Source organism: Pundamilia nyererei, unplaced genomic scaffold (assembly GCF_000239375.1).
Source record: "Pundamilia nyererei isolate P.nyererei 1_Seehausen unplaced genomic scaffold, PunNye1.0 scaffold00003, whole genome shotgun sequence".
Lineage (NCBI taxonomy): Eukaryota > Metazoa > Chordata > Actinopteri > Cichliformes > Cichlidae > Pundamilia > Pundamilia nyererei.
The window spans coordinates 654,630-670,460 of record NW_005187404.1 but is presented as its reverse complement, the minus strand read 5'-3'; the positions used below and the strand labels follow the sequence as shown (position 1 = coordinate 670,460).

The following is a 15,831-nucleotide window of genomic DNA, read 5'->3' as shown; positions in this document are numbered from 1 at the left end:
AAAGTGAAGTGAAAATACCCTAATTAGAAACTCCCCATGTGGCAGATACAGTAGACCTGCCAGGCCCTTTTAAGTCGGTGTTCTCCCCTGTTGGCCTTTGTTGGTGCAAGCCACATTACTCAACAGCAAGCACAACAGCTTCCATTTTCTCTGTTGTGGGCTGACATTTGCCTCCACCACAGACCGAAACCTTTAAATGTGAGAATGCCTTAATTTGCCATTTCCATCTTAATTAAATTTGCAATTAGAAGCAAGTAAACTGGAAAGGTCGTCAAGTATAATGAGGACAAAAAACCCTCACACGTGTTCCTGTCAGTACTGCAACTCACTAGAAAGTGAAGAAATCCCTGCATGTCTGTCTGCGCTCTGAGTGTGGAGGGGAGGGGCTTCAAACACAGACAGGTGACACAGGGACTCATAAACTGAGATGAAATGAAAGAAGTGTGTTTGTTTTTTTTTAAGTGAAAAAACTAAAAATGCACAGATGCACTTTTGATTGGCTGATTATGATTTTGTTTCATAAGTTTTTTCCACTTCAGATTGTCATATGAGACTGGCAGAGACTGACATCTAGCAGTTTGGAGGACCACATAATTTTACAAGCATAACCCTTTTTTCCCCTCGTGTGTGCTTTTCACTCGAGTGTTTCTCATAAAAAACAGAAACTATCTTTTGAAAGCAGTTTTCCTTTATTGGTTAAATTGATCCTTTGCCCAATAAATCGCAATCTTCCAGGTTTGTGTCAGCAGATTGGGTGGGGTCTTTTCCTTTCCAGCGTGACTATGCCCCAGTGCACAAAGGTAGATCCATAAAGGCATGGTTGAATGAGCCTGGTGTAGAAGAACTTGACTGGCTCGCACAAAGCCCTGATCTCAACCCCATCAAACACCTCTGAGATGAACTAGAATTACTGCAAGCCAAGCACTTCCCCTCCAGCAGCTGTCTGATCTCACAAATGATCTGGATAAATGGGCTGAGATTCCCACAGATACACTCCAAAATCTTGCGGAAAACCTCCCCAGAAGAGTGGAAGCTATTAAAGCTCCAAAGGTGGGACGGACTCCACATTAATACCTATGGATTTAGAATGGAACGCCATCAAAGCTCATACTGATGTCAGTGTGTAGGTGGTCAAAAGCTTTTGCCCCTGTCCCTCGCCAAACAAATGCAGGTGCAACAGATTTACAGTTTATAAATAAACTAAGCAACTAACAGTGAACGAAAAAGATACTAGAATGTTGACTAGTGACCAACAGTCAGCTATGATGCTTTTTTTCTGCGACATGCAGTAATTAAACAACTTTTTTTTGTATTTGAACACTGATATTTTTCTGATAAGACACCTAAAACATACATTCACAATTACGTGTGGGTTATACAAAGCAGAACCTGCAAAGGGCAGAGGTAGTGAAGGTGGATGAGTTTCTAACCATCCAAAGCCACTCAGTGCACTCACAGAGCAGTAAAGAAGACAGTGCAGACAGGGTGGAGTGAGTGGAGGGTGGATGCAGGGTTTGGAGATGGTGTCACTGCCAAAAAGACAAGAGGATGTGAGCCAGTGGTGACAGATGTTAAGAATTTCACTCTGAATTCTCATTATTAATTAATTAATAAAAATCATTAACCATCTAATCAGTGAATGAATGTTTTTAAAACTAACAATCAGCAGGAGCCACATTAAAACCCACCGTAATGTAACAGTCTGGTTATACCTAATAAGGGCGACAGCTAATTTAAGTTTGTAGTTTTCTAAATCTGCAGAATTGGTGTTTGGATGAAATGGTTAGATGACGCCATTAAGAAAACTCAAGTGTTAATACTGGAGGCTACGCAATCAACCTGTTCTTACAGGCACTGTTTAAACAGGCTCTGCACTGGTTCATCCAATAAGCTCAAGATCTATTCCCAATAACAAAGTTACAAGCAGTTCTCTTTTCACATTCTGTTTCTACACTCGTATTTTCTAATTCTGATTCTCTCTGCCTCTCCCTCCCTGAGTCCTTGGAGAAACAATTACTCAGTACCTCACTGAGGGTAGAACTGTTGCACAAAACGTGAAGAAAAAAAAAAACCCTGAACACTGAAGAACATTTTCCGGCGTTACCATCAAAATGATTTGGCAGCTGATTAGTGCATGGACTCAGCGGCGTGAGCTGCAAATGACTCGTGTCCTAAAATCACACCAGCGCTTATTAAAATGCAGAAACACTGGGCGCCTCTGGCTAATGGAAGAGCAGACGAGAAGCGTTCGTCTTCCAATCACTCTATTTTTCATCCCACTTCTTCGAGTTCATGTGAACTCTTCAAAAACATTTTTTCCAAAGTTTTTATGCATGATTTAAAAAAAAAAGAAAAAAAAAAAGGAAGCTTCTAAGCTTCTTGTGGACCTTGCAATCCCCCCTCCCTCCTTGGCACTTGATCACATCTGCCAAGCTGTCACACTGAGTATCAGCCATCATTAACAGAGAAACCAAGTAGCTGCTCTTTACATGGACAAATACATAGAATTAACGGCTCTGTCATGGTTTTTAGCATGTGAAGACGGCTTGCTTTGAAATGTCGGCATGACCCCTCAGTACTCATCACTTTCTAAGATTTTTTTTTTTTTTTTGCCTGGGGGATTGAACTGGCAATCCTCCAGCCACTGGTCCACTTGTATAACCCTCAAACTGCAAACACTCTGCACCCAATTTGCCCCAGTATGCTCTTCACTTTGTAAAGTTGTATCACTTTGGCTCACGTATTGAAAGTTCAGCTGCAGTTTACCAGTCTGTGTGAGCAGCGTGCAGACACAAACTGCAGGGCCCCTCTCTGGCCTTCTGAGACAGATCAAGCCCACAGATAAGTACTGAGAGCGATAAAGTGAGGGATGGAGGTGGAAAGGTAGATAAGAGGGGTATTCTCAAAGCTGGAGGGAGAAATGGTTTGGAAGGAAATGAATAGTTGGAGCTAGAACAAAAAGCACGATTCAGGAGCTACTTTAGAAACTTGGAAACTTCTTCAAAGTTCGCTGTGCAATTTCTTTCCCCGTGCTCAGTCCCCCGCCATCAATTTATTTATCCATTTTTTAAATCTAATCTCTGTACTTTAGACTGCCCACCCCCCTCCATCTACACATAGCCCCGCATTGCACTGCTCCCTCCACCTCCAATTTAATTCAAAATGCCCAATTTGAATTATGTTTATTAGAACTCTCGCAGTGGAAGCAAGGGTGAAATGAATGTGTTTCTGCCTTTCGAGCATCTATGTGTCTGTCTGTGCGTGCATGTTGTACGGCTGCAGGGAGGGTGCTTGTATATTTTAAGAAAAAACTTTGGAAATGTGCAGGCTGAATGCAAATGAGTCACCTCATAAATCACATTTTTTATATTTTGAGCTTCAGTGCTTTAACGTCTAGAAGGAGGAAGCGTTAAGCTGGGGGGAAGATTCAAAAACATAACCTTTGCGACAGCTTTTCATCATCAGAGGTGCTGGGATATCCACATCTGCTAACATCTTGTCCAAAAAATTCATAAAATGGTGTAATTCATTCCTAACTCCTCCTACATTTGAATATCCTCTGTGTTACTCTCCCCCCCTGGCCTTTGGGCATATGAAAGGGATGGAGAAAAAAAATGAATGAAAGGGAGGGGGTAAAGGAAAAAAAAGGGTGAATCGCATTCGCATTGCTATTTCCTGCATTTCCACGCTTATCTTCTCGCACATTAAAGTAAAAGGTGCATGAGAACTGTGCGCTATTTTCTACATTAACTTTTGTTTTTTTTGGAGTTGCAAATTCTTTCTTTGACAAATCCACCGAGCAAAAAGGCGGCATCTAAAAGCGATGACGCATTAGTTTCAGTTGGCTGCATATTTCTTCGGGGTTGTAGTGAGTAATGCTCTTTTCACATCAAAGCATCGGTGCTGCCAAGTTATGCGCTTGTGCCGCCGAGTGAAGGCAGTGGTGGCATCATGGCCACCAGTGAGAAAAGTCAATTTAAAGTTCTATTTGGCCTCGCACCTGCTTAGGAGACGGTGCACGTGTCTGTGTTTGTGTATATTATTTTTGTGAGTGTGTGTGTATGTGTGTGTGCGCACGCATCTGTTAGTTTGGGTCTCGAGTTGAATCAAGTTGTAGCAGGAACATTGGGTTGATGGGGGACTGAGGCCTCCTCATCCATATTCAGTGTTTGCTAGGTTCTGCTTGACTTCTCACTCACACACACACACATGCACGCGCGCACACACACACACACGTGCATTTCGGCGCACACAAACACAGCAGGATATATGGGTTCTGTGTATCTCCTTCAGTCTAACCCCCCTTTTCACTTTTCCTTCCTTCCTTGAATCCCTTAATCCTTTGTGAATGAAAAACTTCCAAGCAACCAGTCACCAACTAATCTGAAGTTTGATGAATGGCCAAAATGTTTTGCAACAAATAGAAATAGCAAGCGCAGAAATCAAAGGACGTGATGACAACAATGAAATATTTATTTTTTTTGAGCAGAGGGGGCTCTTTTTGTGTATATATAAATCTATTGGGGGAAAAATGGTAAACAATATTTAATATCATTGATATTAAATCAAGTGATGCCGCTTGAGTTGGCATTAACTGAGGCAGAGGAATGGAAGTTCAAAAATGACTCGGTGGAGTCAGAACTTTTTACCACAGTCAGAACTTGTGCTGGTGGGTTAACTGCAACAGGTTCCATGGACTTCCACCAAAAAAAAAAAGAAGCTGGCACCACAAATTTGCAGGGCCCAAAGCTGATTTTAATAAACATGGGAGGCGCTGCCGCGAGAAATTCACTAATGACTGGCTGATGTACCAGACAGATTCTGTCTGCAATGATTTTCATATCAAGGAAATTACTTGTCAAACCTGTCAAAATGTGAGCTCGCTCTCACAAGGCATCCAAGGCAAACTGGCTCCATGCTGGCACTGACAGCAGTAGCACAGGCTCTGTAATGGTAAAAACTAGCTAAAAACTCATCTGACCTCTGTAGCCATTTGTGGGCTTGAGCGTATTCGCCAAAAATACAATGAGTATAACATCTTTGTTTCTGCCAAATCAATCAATCTTTTTAAAAACAAAATCATGTTTTACAAAACTGAACAAAAGTTTCGGGCAACCCCTCATTTCTTTATATTTGTGCTCCAAGGACCAAGACTTTCTTGTAAATGTTTAAAATGGTCTTGAGCAATAGTTGTCCAGGATTTCTGAGGATCTTTTAAATTTTTTCTTTAGACTTTGGCTGCTTTTTCATTCATTTTTAGTCCCGTCCTTGTGCCCGACCACATTCAGAGGACTGTTTTGTTTTTTGATCTCATCTATGAATCACTCAAGCCTAAAAAGGCATCAAACCTAAGAGAACCGGTGTTGTGTCTACACTTAGACCACTTAACAAAGAATCATTTTAAAATTGTCTTTTGTCTTTGTTACTAGCAACCTGTCACAAAAACACGTTTTCCTCTGGTTTCTTTAGTTACATCTACAAAGACAAATAATCATCAGTATGTTTGGGAAAGTTCAGGAGAGACGTAGCACAGTGAGTGCCTACAGCCATCTGTGACACATGTTCTGGGCTCTTTCATGAGCAGTTTAGGTAATTAACACCAGCATTAACTTTGACAGCTATTTCTGATTTCGTTTTAGTCAACCAAATACCATGAATCAACTGTAGACTAAATCTACAGTTCACTCAATCAACTAAAATGTAACGTATAACAGTTGTTGTGTTTTTACCGGTGAGAGTTTCTCCACACACTTTACAAAGCTTTACACTTTATCCGGGAGCTTCCCCCTTCCTGTTTTTTGGCGGCAGATCAAATGTGCGCATCTAACCATACTGCAGATTACTACCGATCAGTTCACTCACTTCCAAACTCATTTTAATGCAAAACTTATTTAGTTCTGATTAGTTCTCATTTTTATTTGCTGACAATGAGTTTCAATACATTTCAAAGTATTAAAAGCATTCCTGGATAGAAAAGGACACAGTTAAGCTCTATCAGTCTCCCCAGAGCCTGAACCTCAACATTAGCGAAGCAGTGTAGATCATGTGGACAGAGAGCGGAACAAAAGGCAGGTGACGTCCAAAGAAGAGCTTTGAATGTCCGCTAAGAAGCCTGGAGAACTATTCCTGAAGACACCTTAAAGAAATGACAAGAAAGCTGCCTAAGAGATTTAGGGTTGTGTTGAAGAATAAAGGTGGTCATAACAAATACTGACTTTCAGCATTTGACAGTTTGCATACATTTTAATAAATCACCACCCATTTCCCATTTTCTGAGCAAAATATAAGCAACGAAGGGTGACTAGAAGTTTTTGCACAGAATTGTACGTCTGCCAGTCACTGCTGCTGTTACTAACTCTGACACTGCAGTCAGAAGTATAATAGTACTAAAGTATAGAGCTGCAGTTCAGACTACAGGTGTTAGAGCTATTCTTGACACTACGGTACATCTACTACCATCACTGCTGCTCCCATTGACGCTATTCTGCTGCTAATGGAGCGAAGCCTGTAAGCAACGTTAGACAGACAACCCATTCTCCTCCAGTAATATCCCAAACACAGCCCTTCCATTTGATGATCCATTTAAGCAAACTCTTTCTGCCACCACTGGGAGTTCCGGCTGTGTTGCAGAATAAAGGTGGTCATACCAAATACTGACTTTTGAGTTTGTTAAAATGACAAACCGTGCAAACGCTTTTCTTATTATATGTTGTATCTCCACCTACGTTTGTGCACTTTTCAATAAATTGCTGCAGCTCTTTTTTTGGTATAAAAAGATGAGAGATGGCTCAAGACTTTTGCACATTGCTGTGCAGCGATACATCTGTGTAGTACTATTTTGTGTACGTACTTCTTTGTATTTCTTGTTATTATCCCCTGTTTAAATATGCACTGTGATGTGTACTCTATGTATGTTGTCAAAATTGTGCAGGCTAAGTGCATCAAAGTGATTTTAAAAATTAATGAGGGGGATTAAAGCATCTACATCTTAAAGCTCAACATTGTGTAGATGATGCAGAAATCTGCTCTCATTCTCTCTGACCCTCTCTGTCTCAGCCGTACACACACACACACACACACACACACACACACACACACACACACACACACACAGGACATGATAAAAGTCACTTGAAATACAGAAGCTGGCCCTGGGCTGCATGAATAATGCAGCAGACTGGCACTCTCATAAACTTTATACCTCCTATTGCTCACACACACTCACCTCCCATAGCCAACACACTCCTCACACATCTCATTAAGTCCTGCTGTTGGACTGTTGAGCGACCTGATGAGATTCCTGCCGTTTTTGACAAACACATTGCCATGCATGTGCTCTTGCTTATATATAATGTAGATTACTTCAAAAGCACTTCTTCTTGCAGTAAAAGTTAGGGGTTGAGTGTTGGAACAGATGGTAGCTGGGGACAGATGTTGAACTTTATCTTTAGAGAAGTTTTTAGTGGCCAGCTTGCATGATTCAGCAGCAAGATAAGAAAGTAAGTGTGTGTTGATAAAAAGTTTTCTTTTGTGTGTGTGTGTGTATAGTCTTTGTATTTCTTTTACTGTGAAGACACTTGGTAAGCACAAGAGCTTGTAAAGCACAGGCGGTGAAGTTTACTATATACTGCCATGAAGCAAAGTACCGTTTTTAGAAGGTTTTTTTGTTGTTGTTGCCAAGTTCTTCCTCTGTGTTTTGTCCCTCTTCTGATGTGAGTAGGAAGCTACCATGGCGAGATCATAGTGTGGAACAGCAGCACAGAAAAAGCTTTGAGGAAACTCCGGCCACATGACGAAGGGGAAGACTGCAAGAAGCAGCAAGGTGCCACTTTCAACGACAGCAGCTGCAAACACATTCAAACCGTCGTTTCTGTAATTATTATTAGACGTTAATTCTTCCAAAAATCTTTAAAACAAGGAGAAATTAAGTTAATTTTTTTGCCTGTTTCTGTTTGCTTTTTCTTCTGTTCCTCGTTCTCAACTCTGACACTGTGGGTCGTTTCCCCACTTCTCACTTCTCAACGTGCTTTTGAATGACAGAGGACTCGGAGAGCTGCGATGCCATCACCAGACTGTTCTTCATTCCAGGACGCACATCTGTAACAACTGCAGGTATAGATTGTGGACTCTTTAAAGTGTTATTTAAAGTAAGTCCTAAAAGATGTGGGAGGCTGTATGTTTGTGTAACGCTGTGGGGCAGCCTCAGCTCAGTATTAAATGTCAGCTGAGAGAGAGTGGAGAGAAAACTATTTTCACCCAAACAAATTCTGTATTTTGACTTTTCTAACTTTTCTCCTAACAATAAATCATTGCATTTGCAAATCAGCTAATTTCACCTTCTTGCTGTGAGCCTCTTTAAGCATGCTTGCTGTAAAAGTGTTGTAGTTTGACGTGCCTGCAAAACCAAGAGCGGAAGCTGATGCAAACAATGAAGTAACTTTAAAGGCGTTCTACATTTTAAAATGCCAGATCTGCTGAATATATGGCCTTGCATTTATTCTTTTTTTTATTTTTTTAAGGATGTTTTACACAGATTGTGTGTCTGGTGTTTACATATTTCAAATACAGTAAGGCTGTGTGGAAATACTGTACAGCATTTGCACATCACTGATCCTTTGATGTAGCAAGTTTTGTAACTACTTTCCTGCCAAAGTTTACTTTCCTGTATTTATTTAAAAAATTCCCTGGTCCCTTGACTTTTTAAATCCATTTAGATTTATTCTTGCTGTTAAGTAGCTGCTGCTGCTTTGAGCTGTAGCTGTTAGGTGCTTTAAAAACAAAAAAAACATGATCGGCCTCTGTGCCTGCTGCTGCTGCTCGGGTTTGCTGTAGCAATGAGGTATGTGGCTCTGTTGATGATGTTAGTGGAGCAGTTTTTTCTATGGGTTGCCAGATCCAGGGAGAACTAAACAAAGGAAGCCCTGGCCATGTTTATTGTTGACCAAAAAAATCTTATTGTCAGTCAGAACTTGTACAGATTTCTTACTAATTTGACTATTTCAGTGCTTAATGAAATATGTTGCTGATCTTTTTTCTTTTTTCTTTTTTCAGTATCGTGGATGTTTGAGATTGCCACTTAGCAACAATATGAGCATTTTTAATCCATAATTGATTTTGATTACATTTTAGACCACATGGGTACACTCTAACTGACTTATTGTAACTCTGTTTGACTTTCTCCTATTGGTACTTGTGGTGTTGCTACCACAGCGTGCGTTTTCTTTTTCAAATCTAGTCCAAACACACGTCTAAAATAACCGATGCCTCTGGTTATTGCAGCCATTTCTATTTCTGCATTTCCATCAGGCGCTGCAGATTTGGTGTCCTGCGGGGGTTCAGGTACGGTCAGGCTCTGGAGCACCCAGCACGCCCGTCTGGTAGGACAGTTCACGGCCCACGAAGGGGACCTGGGATCTATTGTAATAGCTGTCAGTCCCTGTGGAGAATATTTAACCACAGCTGACAGGGAAGGGACAGTCAAGATATGGGACGTGAAGGTGGGTTTGTGCACAATTTTGTATATTGTGGTGTTAAAAAAAAGGAGTAAAAAAGAGAAAATGACGGAAACTGATGAAAACAGAGCCCGAGGGTGGGACAGGAGATCAAGAGGCAGACTTTAATAGACAGTGAAGAAAGAGTGGACCCTGAATATTTCCATTAAATCAAAGCGTGTTGTTCACTCTGAAAATGACAGCCCTGCCTGTCATTGTGATGTCTCAGCAGCTTGCTGGAGTACAGTGAAGACAGTCAATCATTTAGAAAATCTCCCCTGATGGATTAGTGGAGCGAGGTAATGCCTCTATCCTCTTTGGGTTTTTTTTAAAATATTGTTTTAAAGCAGTAGAGGCCATTAGAAATGGATGAGATTTGTAATCGATTCCTTTTTTAAACAAAAGATATTGTTTTTGTAGACCACCTCGATTAAAAGAGGAGTGATGAGGAGTCATCACATCATCAGTAATGTCATCCACGTCCACTGAGATTCAGTTCATCACACGAGAATGTCCCACGCGTTTGGTCACTGAAGAGTTTTCATACCTCAGAGAGGCCTTTCGACTTTTTGACTCCTGTTATGAAGACTTGGATCGTGCCGTCAGTATGAAGCATAGCTGCATCACTGTCATGCTCATAATCACAGTAAAAGAACACCCTCTCGGGTATTATTGCCACAATATTCAGAGCTCAACTCTCTGTCACAGTTTATAAGGGGATGAATTCAGATGGGTACGTCTCAATTGGCTTCCAGTTTAATTTATGGAGATTTATGTATATATAGTTGAAGCTGGGCAATCTCAGTGCTCTGGTGGAAATTCTGTCCCTTCGGCTAGTTTTGAGCGCACCTCAGAATCAGCTGGATAACTAACATGATTGCACAGTACAGAGTTGTGCGCCCAGACATTTCTCAGGTCAGTCGCAGGTGTCACCTTAAAATGATGTGCAACTTAGTTAAATAAGTTTAAAGTATTTAAAGTAACTGAAAATAAATGTTTTGTGCTTAAATTGTAACTCTTAACACTGAACTTAAAGCTTGTAGTTATTAGGTACCCTCAGTGTTATCTTATTGTAACACATGAAACTTCCTCCTATCTGAAAAGGTTCTATAAATAATGATGTAATTATAATGTTGCCTAGCAACCACCTAAGAATGGATAAAATGATCCATTTGTAGCCTTTATGCAATATCATCACTTTATAAAAGCATTTCATTTCAGTTTCAACAGACCAAATATAAATGATTAAAATACCAAACTATGATTCACCAGGTGAATAAACTGTAACCTATAAGTTACAGTTAACAGGTTATAAGTTTAGAGGTTTTATTTACTCTGCAAAACTAACAAGCCAAAGCAGTAAATGTCAGACATTGATTAAAAATGTACTTCATCTGCTTTAAGATGCCAATAGAGGCATTCATGGCCAGCTAGGTTACTACCAACCTTGGAAATGCTAACTGGGCCAAAGAGGACATCATTAGCTAATATGATTTTGTGGGTTATACAGGTTATCATGGAAAAGTCACCTTTTACAGTGAGATCTCACTTTCATTGTACACTCCAGCTGCGGCAGCTCTGTCATTAAAAAGTTTACTCTTCAGGAGCCCCAGCTAAACATAGCCCTTTTTAGTCTTTCTTTGAAAAAAGCATTCATCTCACTCTGTTATCTATGTTAAGCAAAAATATTCACAACACAAATCATCTCGAAAAAGTCGGATCTTTCCAGAATTTTACTGCACTGTAATATTAGCACTAACTAGCTTTTCTGCAGTGCAATATCAAGGATCTTCCTTTATTTCAGGCTTCTACATAAATCATCAGCTCGTGAGGTTTCATTCCATAGAATGCACAACACACTTCTCGCTCAGTCTTTTGGCATACCATAATCACCTATTATGTACTACATACAGTTTTATATGAATTAAGTACCTCAGTCTTTTAGTCATTTTTTATGTCTGCCTGCAAAATCTATGGTCACCAATAAAACACACAAGAAGTGGTAATGAGAGTGGTAAATCTGCCACTGTTGCCATTGTAACCTGCTGTGTGATTTGAGAAAACAGAAAGCTTAGCAACGGTAACTATGGGTGGCAAAGCTCAGCGGTTGTGTAATGATCTGTTCCTCTGTCCCTCAGTATTATTGCCTCACACCAGGTGAAGGAGTCAACAAAGAACTCCCAAAACTGCTATCTAGTTTCCATCCACACCTCGACCACGTGACTCACCTGGAGATGTGTTTACATGGCGATAAGCTCCTCCTCCTCTCGGCATCGTCAGACTGCAGTCTGGCTCTCAGTTACCTGCCTGGAGAGACCGTCGGTTTTTTCGGACAGGTAAACAAATGCACACAAGTGCAGCGTCTTGGGTTACGCAACACAACCTGCAAGTGTGTAATAAAGAGCTGGTGAAGATATTGTTCGGTGACACAGTGGCAGGCTAACGGCCTTATATCCTCACACTTGAAATGTAGAGATGTTCAGAAGGGCTCTGATAAAGCCTAACCTCCCTCTCTGCAGCATGCTGGTGGTTGTTAGCTTCCAGTTGACAAAATGAATGTGAAACCTACCATCAAGCCATGGTTAGGCGTGTGTGTGTCAAAAGAGACTCATGTGAAGTTAGCCTGCGGCGGTGTCTGCTGAGTGTTGCTTCATTTGAGTTTGCCTCAGGCCCACACACTCATTCAGTCGCACACACATTCACACAAATTCACTCCTATGATTTCATAAGAATACAAAGAACTGCACAGATGCATGAAAGCTAATACATTTACAGGCTCTCTACATTAAATTTCATGGTATGGAAATACGCTGCTTTCCCTAATATAATGTTTTTGAGGCAATAGAAAAAATTCAGTGCATAGTTCGTGTTGCTTTTTATACTTTAAGAAGTATTGTGCTACATTTTATTAATTCACGAAGCCTCATTAGATAACATTGTTCAGTATTTCTCAGGTTCTGCAAATAATACATATAATTTTACAGCCATGAGAAAATACAGACAATAACACAATTAATAATAATCCTGCAAACTCTGATGTCAAAATCCAGAATACTCTTATCAATTCAGTGGAAAAGTCTTGGGGCTGCAAGGTCATCTTGCAACACAACACACTCGAATATTCTGCTCATCAGTGCTGTGCATGATCTGTAGAGTGATCCTTGGTGTTTGGAGAGACCTGGAACGCAACAGCCGCAACAGGAAGCGGAGCAGGACCAGAGTGACCGAGGAAGGCAAGAAAACACCGGACTAGAGATCACCTCTGGCAAGCAGCGAGACTAATGTTAACCAAGGACACGACTCTCCTGCAGAGCGAGGACAACTGGGGATAAAGGATCAGAAAAAGGCCAAAAGAGACAAAAGAGAAACTAAAGTGGTTGCAAGAGGAACTTTATTTAGCTGATTTGAGTTCTACATGATTACAGTTTTGTTATTCCTGGACTGGATAAGTATTTAAGAGAATGAATGGTTTGCTCACTTTAAAAAAATACAGTGTAATGGTTTCGCTAAAGAAACTACAACATTCTGTGCCAAATGAGTAGAAGAAAAATAAAAACACTACTGAATTGTAGCATTTGGGCATTTTATTTTTATCCCTTAGGATTGTGTAGTGTGTGACAGTAAGTCGTCATGAATGCGTTTCATATCTGCAAAGAATGAAAACATTTAAATTGCTCCCAGTTCTGTGATTTTTATCACCAATAATGCTTAGAAAACTTCGTGAGATTACAGTAATTATTTTTTTGAGGTTGTTCTGTGTTCTAATACAAAAGTCAGTAAGAGTCGAGACAGCATTTACTGGTGTTCTCAGAGTCACTCTTCCAGTCATTGCCAATGCAGATTTTTAGGCTTTATGTATTTGACACCATACTTTGATTTTGCTGTTGTTCTGTGTCTTGTAATCAAAAGTTCATGCCACTAATGCAGATGGGACTGACCTGGGGATGACTGCTTGTGTGAAATCAGAAAATCCATCCATCAGTCCATGCATCGATAACTGATGATGTAACCGCTGAACTAAACCTTAAAGAGGTTGCTGAGTGGATGCGTTTTTGTTTTTTTTTTTTGCCTCATTTTGCAGTGCATCTGACTGTATATTAATCATGTTCGTGTGTACAGTTTTTCACCCAGAAGCAGGCAGTTCATTAGTAACTGGCAGTAAACAAGGATAGAAGAGATGGCTCCCATCCTTTGCCTGACTGGCCTTTCTCTGGGGCACTTGTTCTTCTACAGCTTTTTACTTCTTTGTTCCAGAGTTTTGGGAAATTTTGCAGGGCAGCACAGCACATAGTACTGTCACTTCACAACAAGAAGGGGCCTTTCTGAGTGGAGTTGTGCATTGCATTGGCCTATGACAAGCCCCCCAACCCTGAACTGGATAAGTGGAAGAGGATGGATGGAAAGAAAGAAGAAATTAATTGTGCAGTTTTTTTGTTGTGGATGTATCTTGCACCTTAAAGCCTTTGCACGACCACCAGACTGAAGGCCTGTGTGCTTGAGATGCAGGCGCATAACAGAACAGAACCAGTCTTTAAGCTTGTTTTAAGGTAAATGCTCATCCCACATTGCTTTATTACTGAAGGTCAATCACCAGCAGACAGTCCAGACTCCGGGTACCTAAATATCCCTCTAATGAAATTACCATGCTGTCATATGTGAATCAGTGGTATCCTTTGCTCTCTGGTATGTGCTTTAGTAGCTTGCACTGAAGTAGAGAAAATTAAACCTGGGACATTGCCCACTCTGTGCCAGCTGTTATTTCACCCATCATCGAATCTCATTGACTTCCATTGCTCTCTGGCTGCCATGAAATACTTCCTGTGTGGACGCACCTTAAGAATCCTTTAGATGCTGCTCTTTAAGTCACAAAATAGCATCAGCAGGTAACAGTGTGTCTGACCAAAAGTATAAGGCTCTGTTAAAGCCATGGTTTAGTACAATTTATATGGTTTCTGTGAATCAATCCATCCACCCATTCATCTTCTTCCACTTATCCAATTTAGGTAGCCTATCACGGCTGTCATTGAGTGAGAGGAGGCATACACCCTGGACAGGTCGCCAGTCTGTAACCGGGCTAACACAAAGAGACAGACAACCATTTACACCGATTCACATCAATTTATAGCAACCAGTTAACCTAAAAAGCTTTGGCCTTTGGACTGCAGGAGAAAGCTGGAGTACACTGAGAGAACCCACAAAGGCGCAGGGAGACAGAGAGGCCTCAGGCGGCTGGTGGATTAAAACCCAGGTGCTGTGAGGTGACTATTGTTGAGAGTTTATTAGAGGTCAGCTGAAGCAGTTTCACAGGGACATGTGTAATATTTAGATCTAATGAGAGAATGAAACCGATTACAATGTTTTTAATTCTTATAAGTTCGCAATTGATAATTTTATGACCAAGAGAATGTAAGCAATCAGAGGAATGATATATTATTAATCCACAGTGGAATAGTTTCTGCAGGATAATTAAAAGGTGGAGATGAGAGAATTTAAGGGTCTGCCTAAGCTCAAGGGCAAGTCAAATGACAAAGGACGCCACATTTTAAAAGGATGAGAACGCCCCCCCCTCAAAAACCAAAAAACTTGAAAAGTGTGAAACTGTAGGAAAAGTGTCCAGTATGACTCTACAGGGGGAATCAATACTTGCCGTGTGAAGCTGCGTGTTTGTGAGAAAGTGTGTGTGTGTGTGTGTGTACAGTACTGAGCTCATCAGAAAAGTTTGTGTGGTTGATTTGGCGGAAGAGCCAATTGGCAAGTCTTAACTGGGCTACCATCCAGCTACTGGGCATGAGGTGAGGAGAGGGAATGGCTTCACTCCATCACCAGCTGAGTGTGTGCGTGTGTGCGCGTGACTAAATAGCCTCAGTCCATCAGAGAACCCATTCAGCAGTGAGCGAGCGTGTCAGGTCTGTTCCGCTCACTCCATCACCGTGCATGTGTGTGTTTGTGAGCAATACAGGAGTCATGGATATTGATGGAGTTGGGCGCTCAGTCTAATCTTTGCAGCAACACAAAGTACTCGGGTATCCACAGGAGAAATAAAACACGGTGCCCCCACCGACACACACTCAAGGAGGAAAGTGCAGGATTTATTCTTTGACTTTTACAAAGCCATAAAAATCACTTGAAATTATAACAAACTGGATTAAAAGAGTCAATATTCGGAGCCAGTCTAATAGCCAAACCAGGCTGTGAAATTTCAGTGTCGTTAAATTTAGTACCAACTTCGCAAACGTCCACGCGCGGGCAAACATGTGCACACGCGCCGTACACACACAATGCGAAGGTGGAAAAGCAATTACAAGCAGGAAGGTTGATTTTGATTTTAATTGGGAGCCCT

At 41.0% G+C, this 15,831-nt stretch overlaps 1 protein-coding gene across 1 annotated transcript in view; it reads left to right on the top strand.

The window, feature by feature from the left end:
• The window catches only part of LOC102201751 (WD repeat-containing protein 49), a 31,870-nt gene extending 18,962 nt beyond the window's left edge, over positions 1-12,908 (top strand). The window contains exons 11-15 of the mRNA XM_013910797.1: positions 7,721-7,822; positions 8,041-8,112; positions 9,307-9,497; positions 11,630-11,827; positions 12,645-12,908. Coding sequence (XP_013766251.1) covers positions 7,721-7,822; positions 8,041-8,112; positions 9,307-9,497; positions 11,630-11,827; positions 12,645-12,773 — 692 coding nt within the window. The 3' untranslated portion in view covers positions 12,774-12,908. The remainder of the gene's footprint in view (positions 1-7,720; positions 7,823-8,040; positions 8,113-9,306; positions 9,498-11,629; positions 11,828-12,644) is intronic.
• The last annotated feature ends 2,923 nt before the right edge of the window (positions 12,909-15,831 follow it).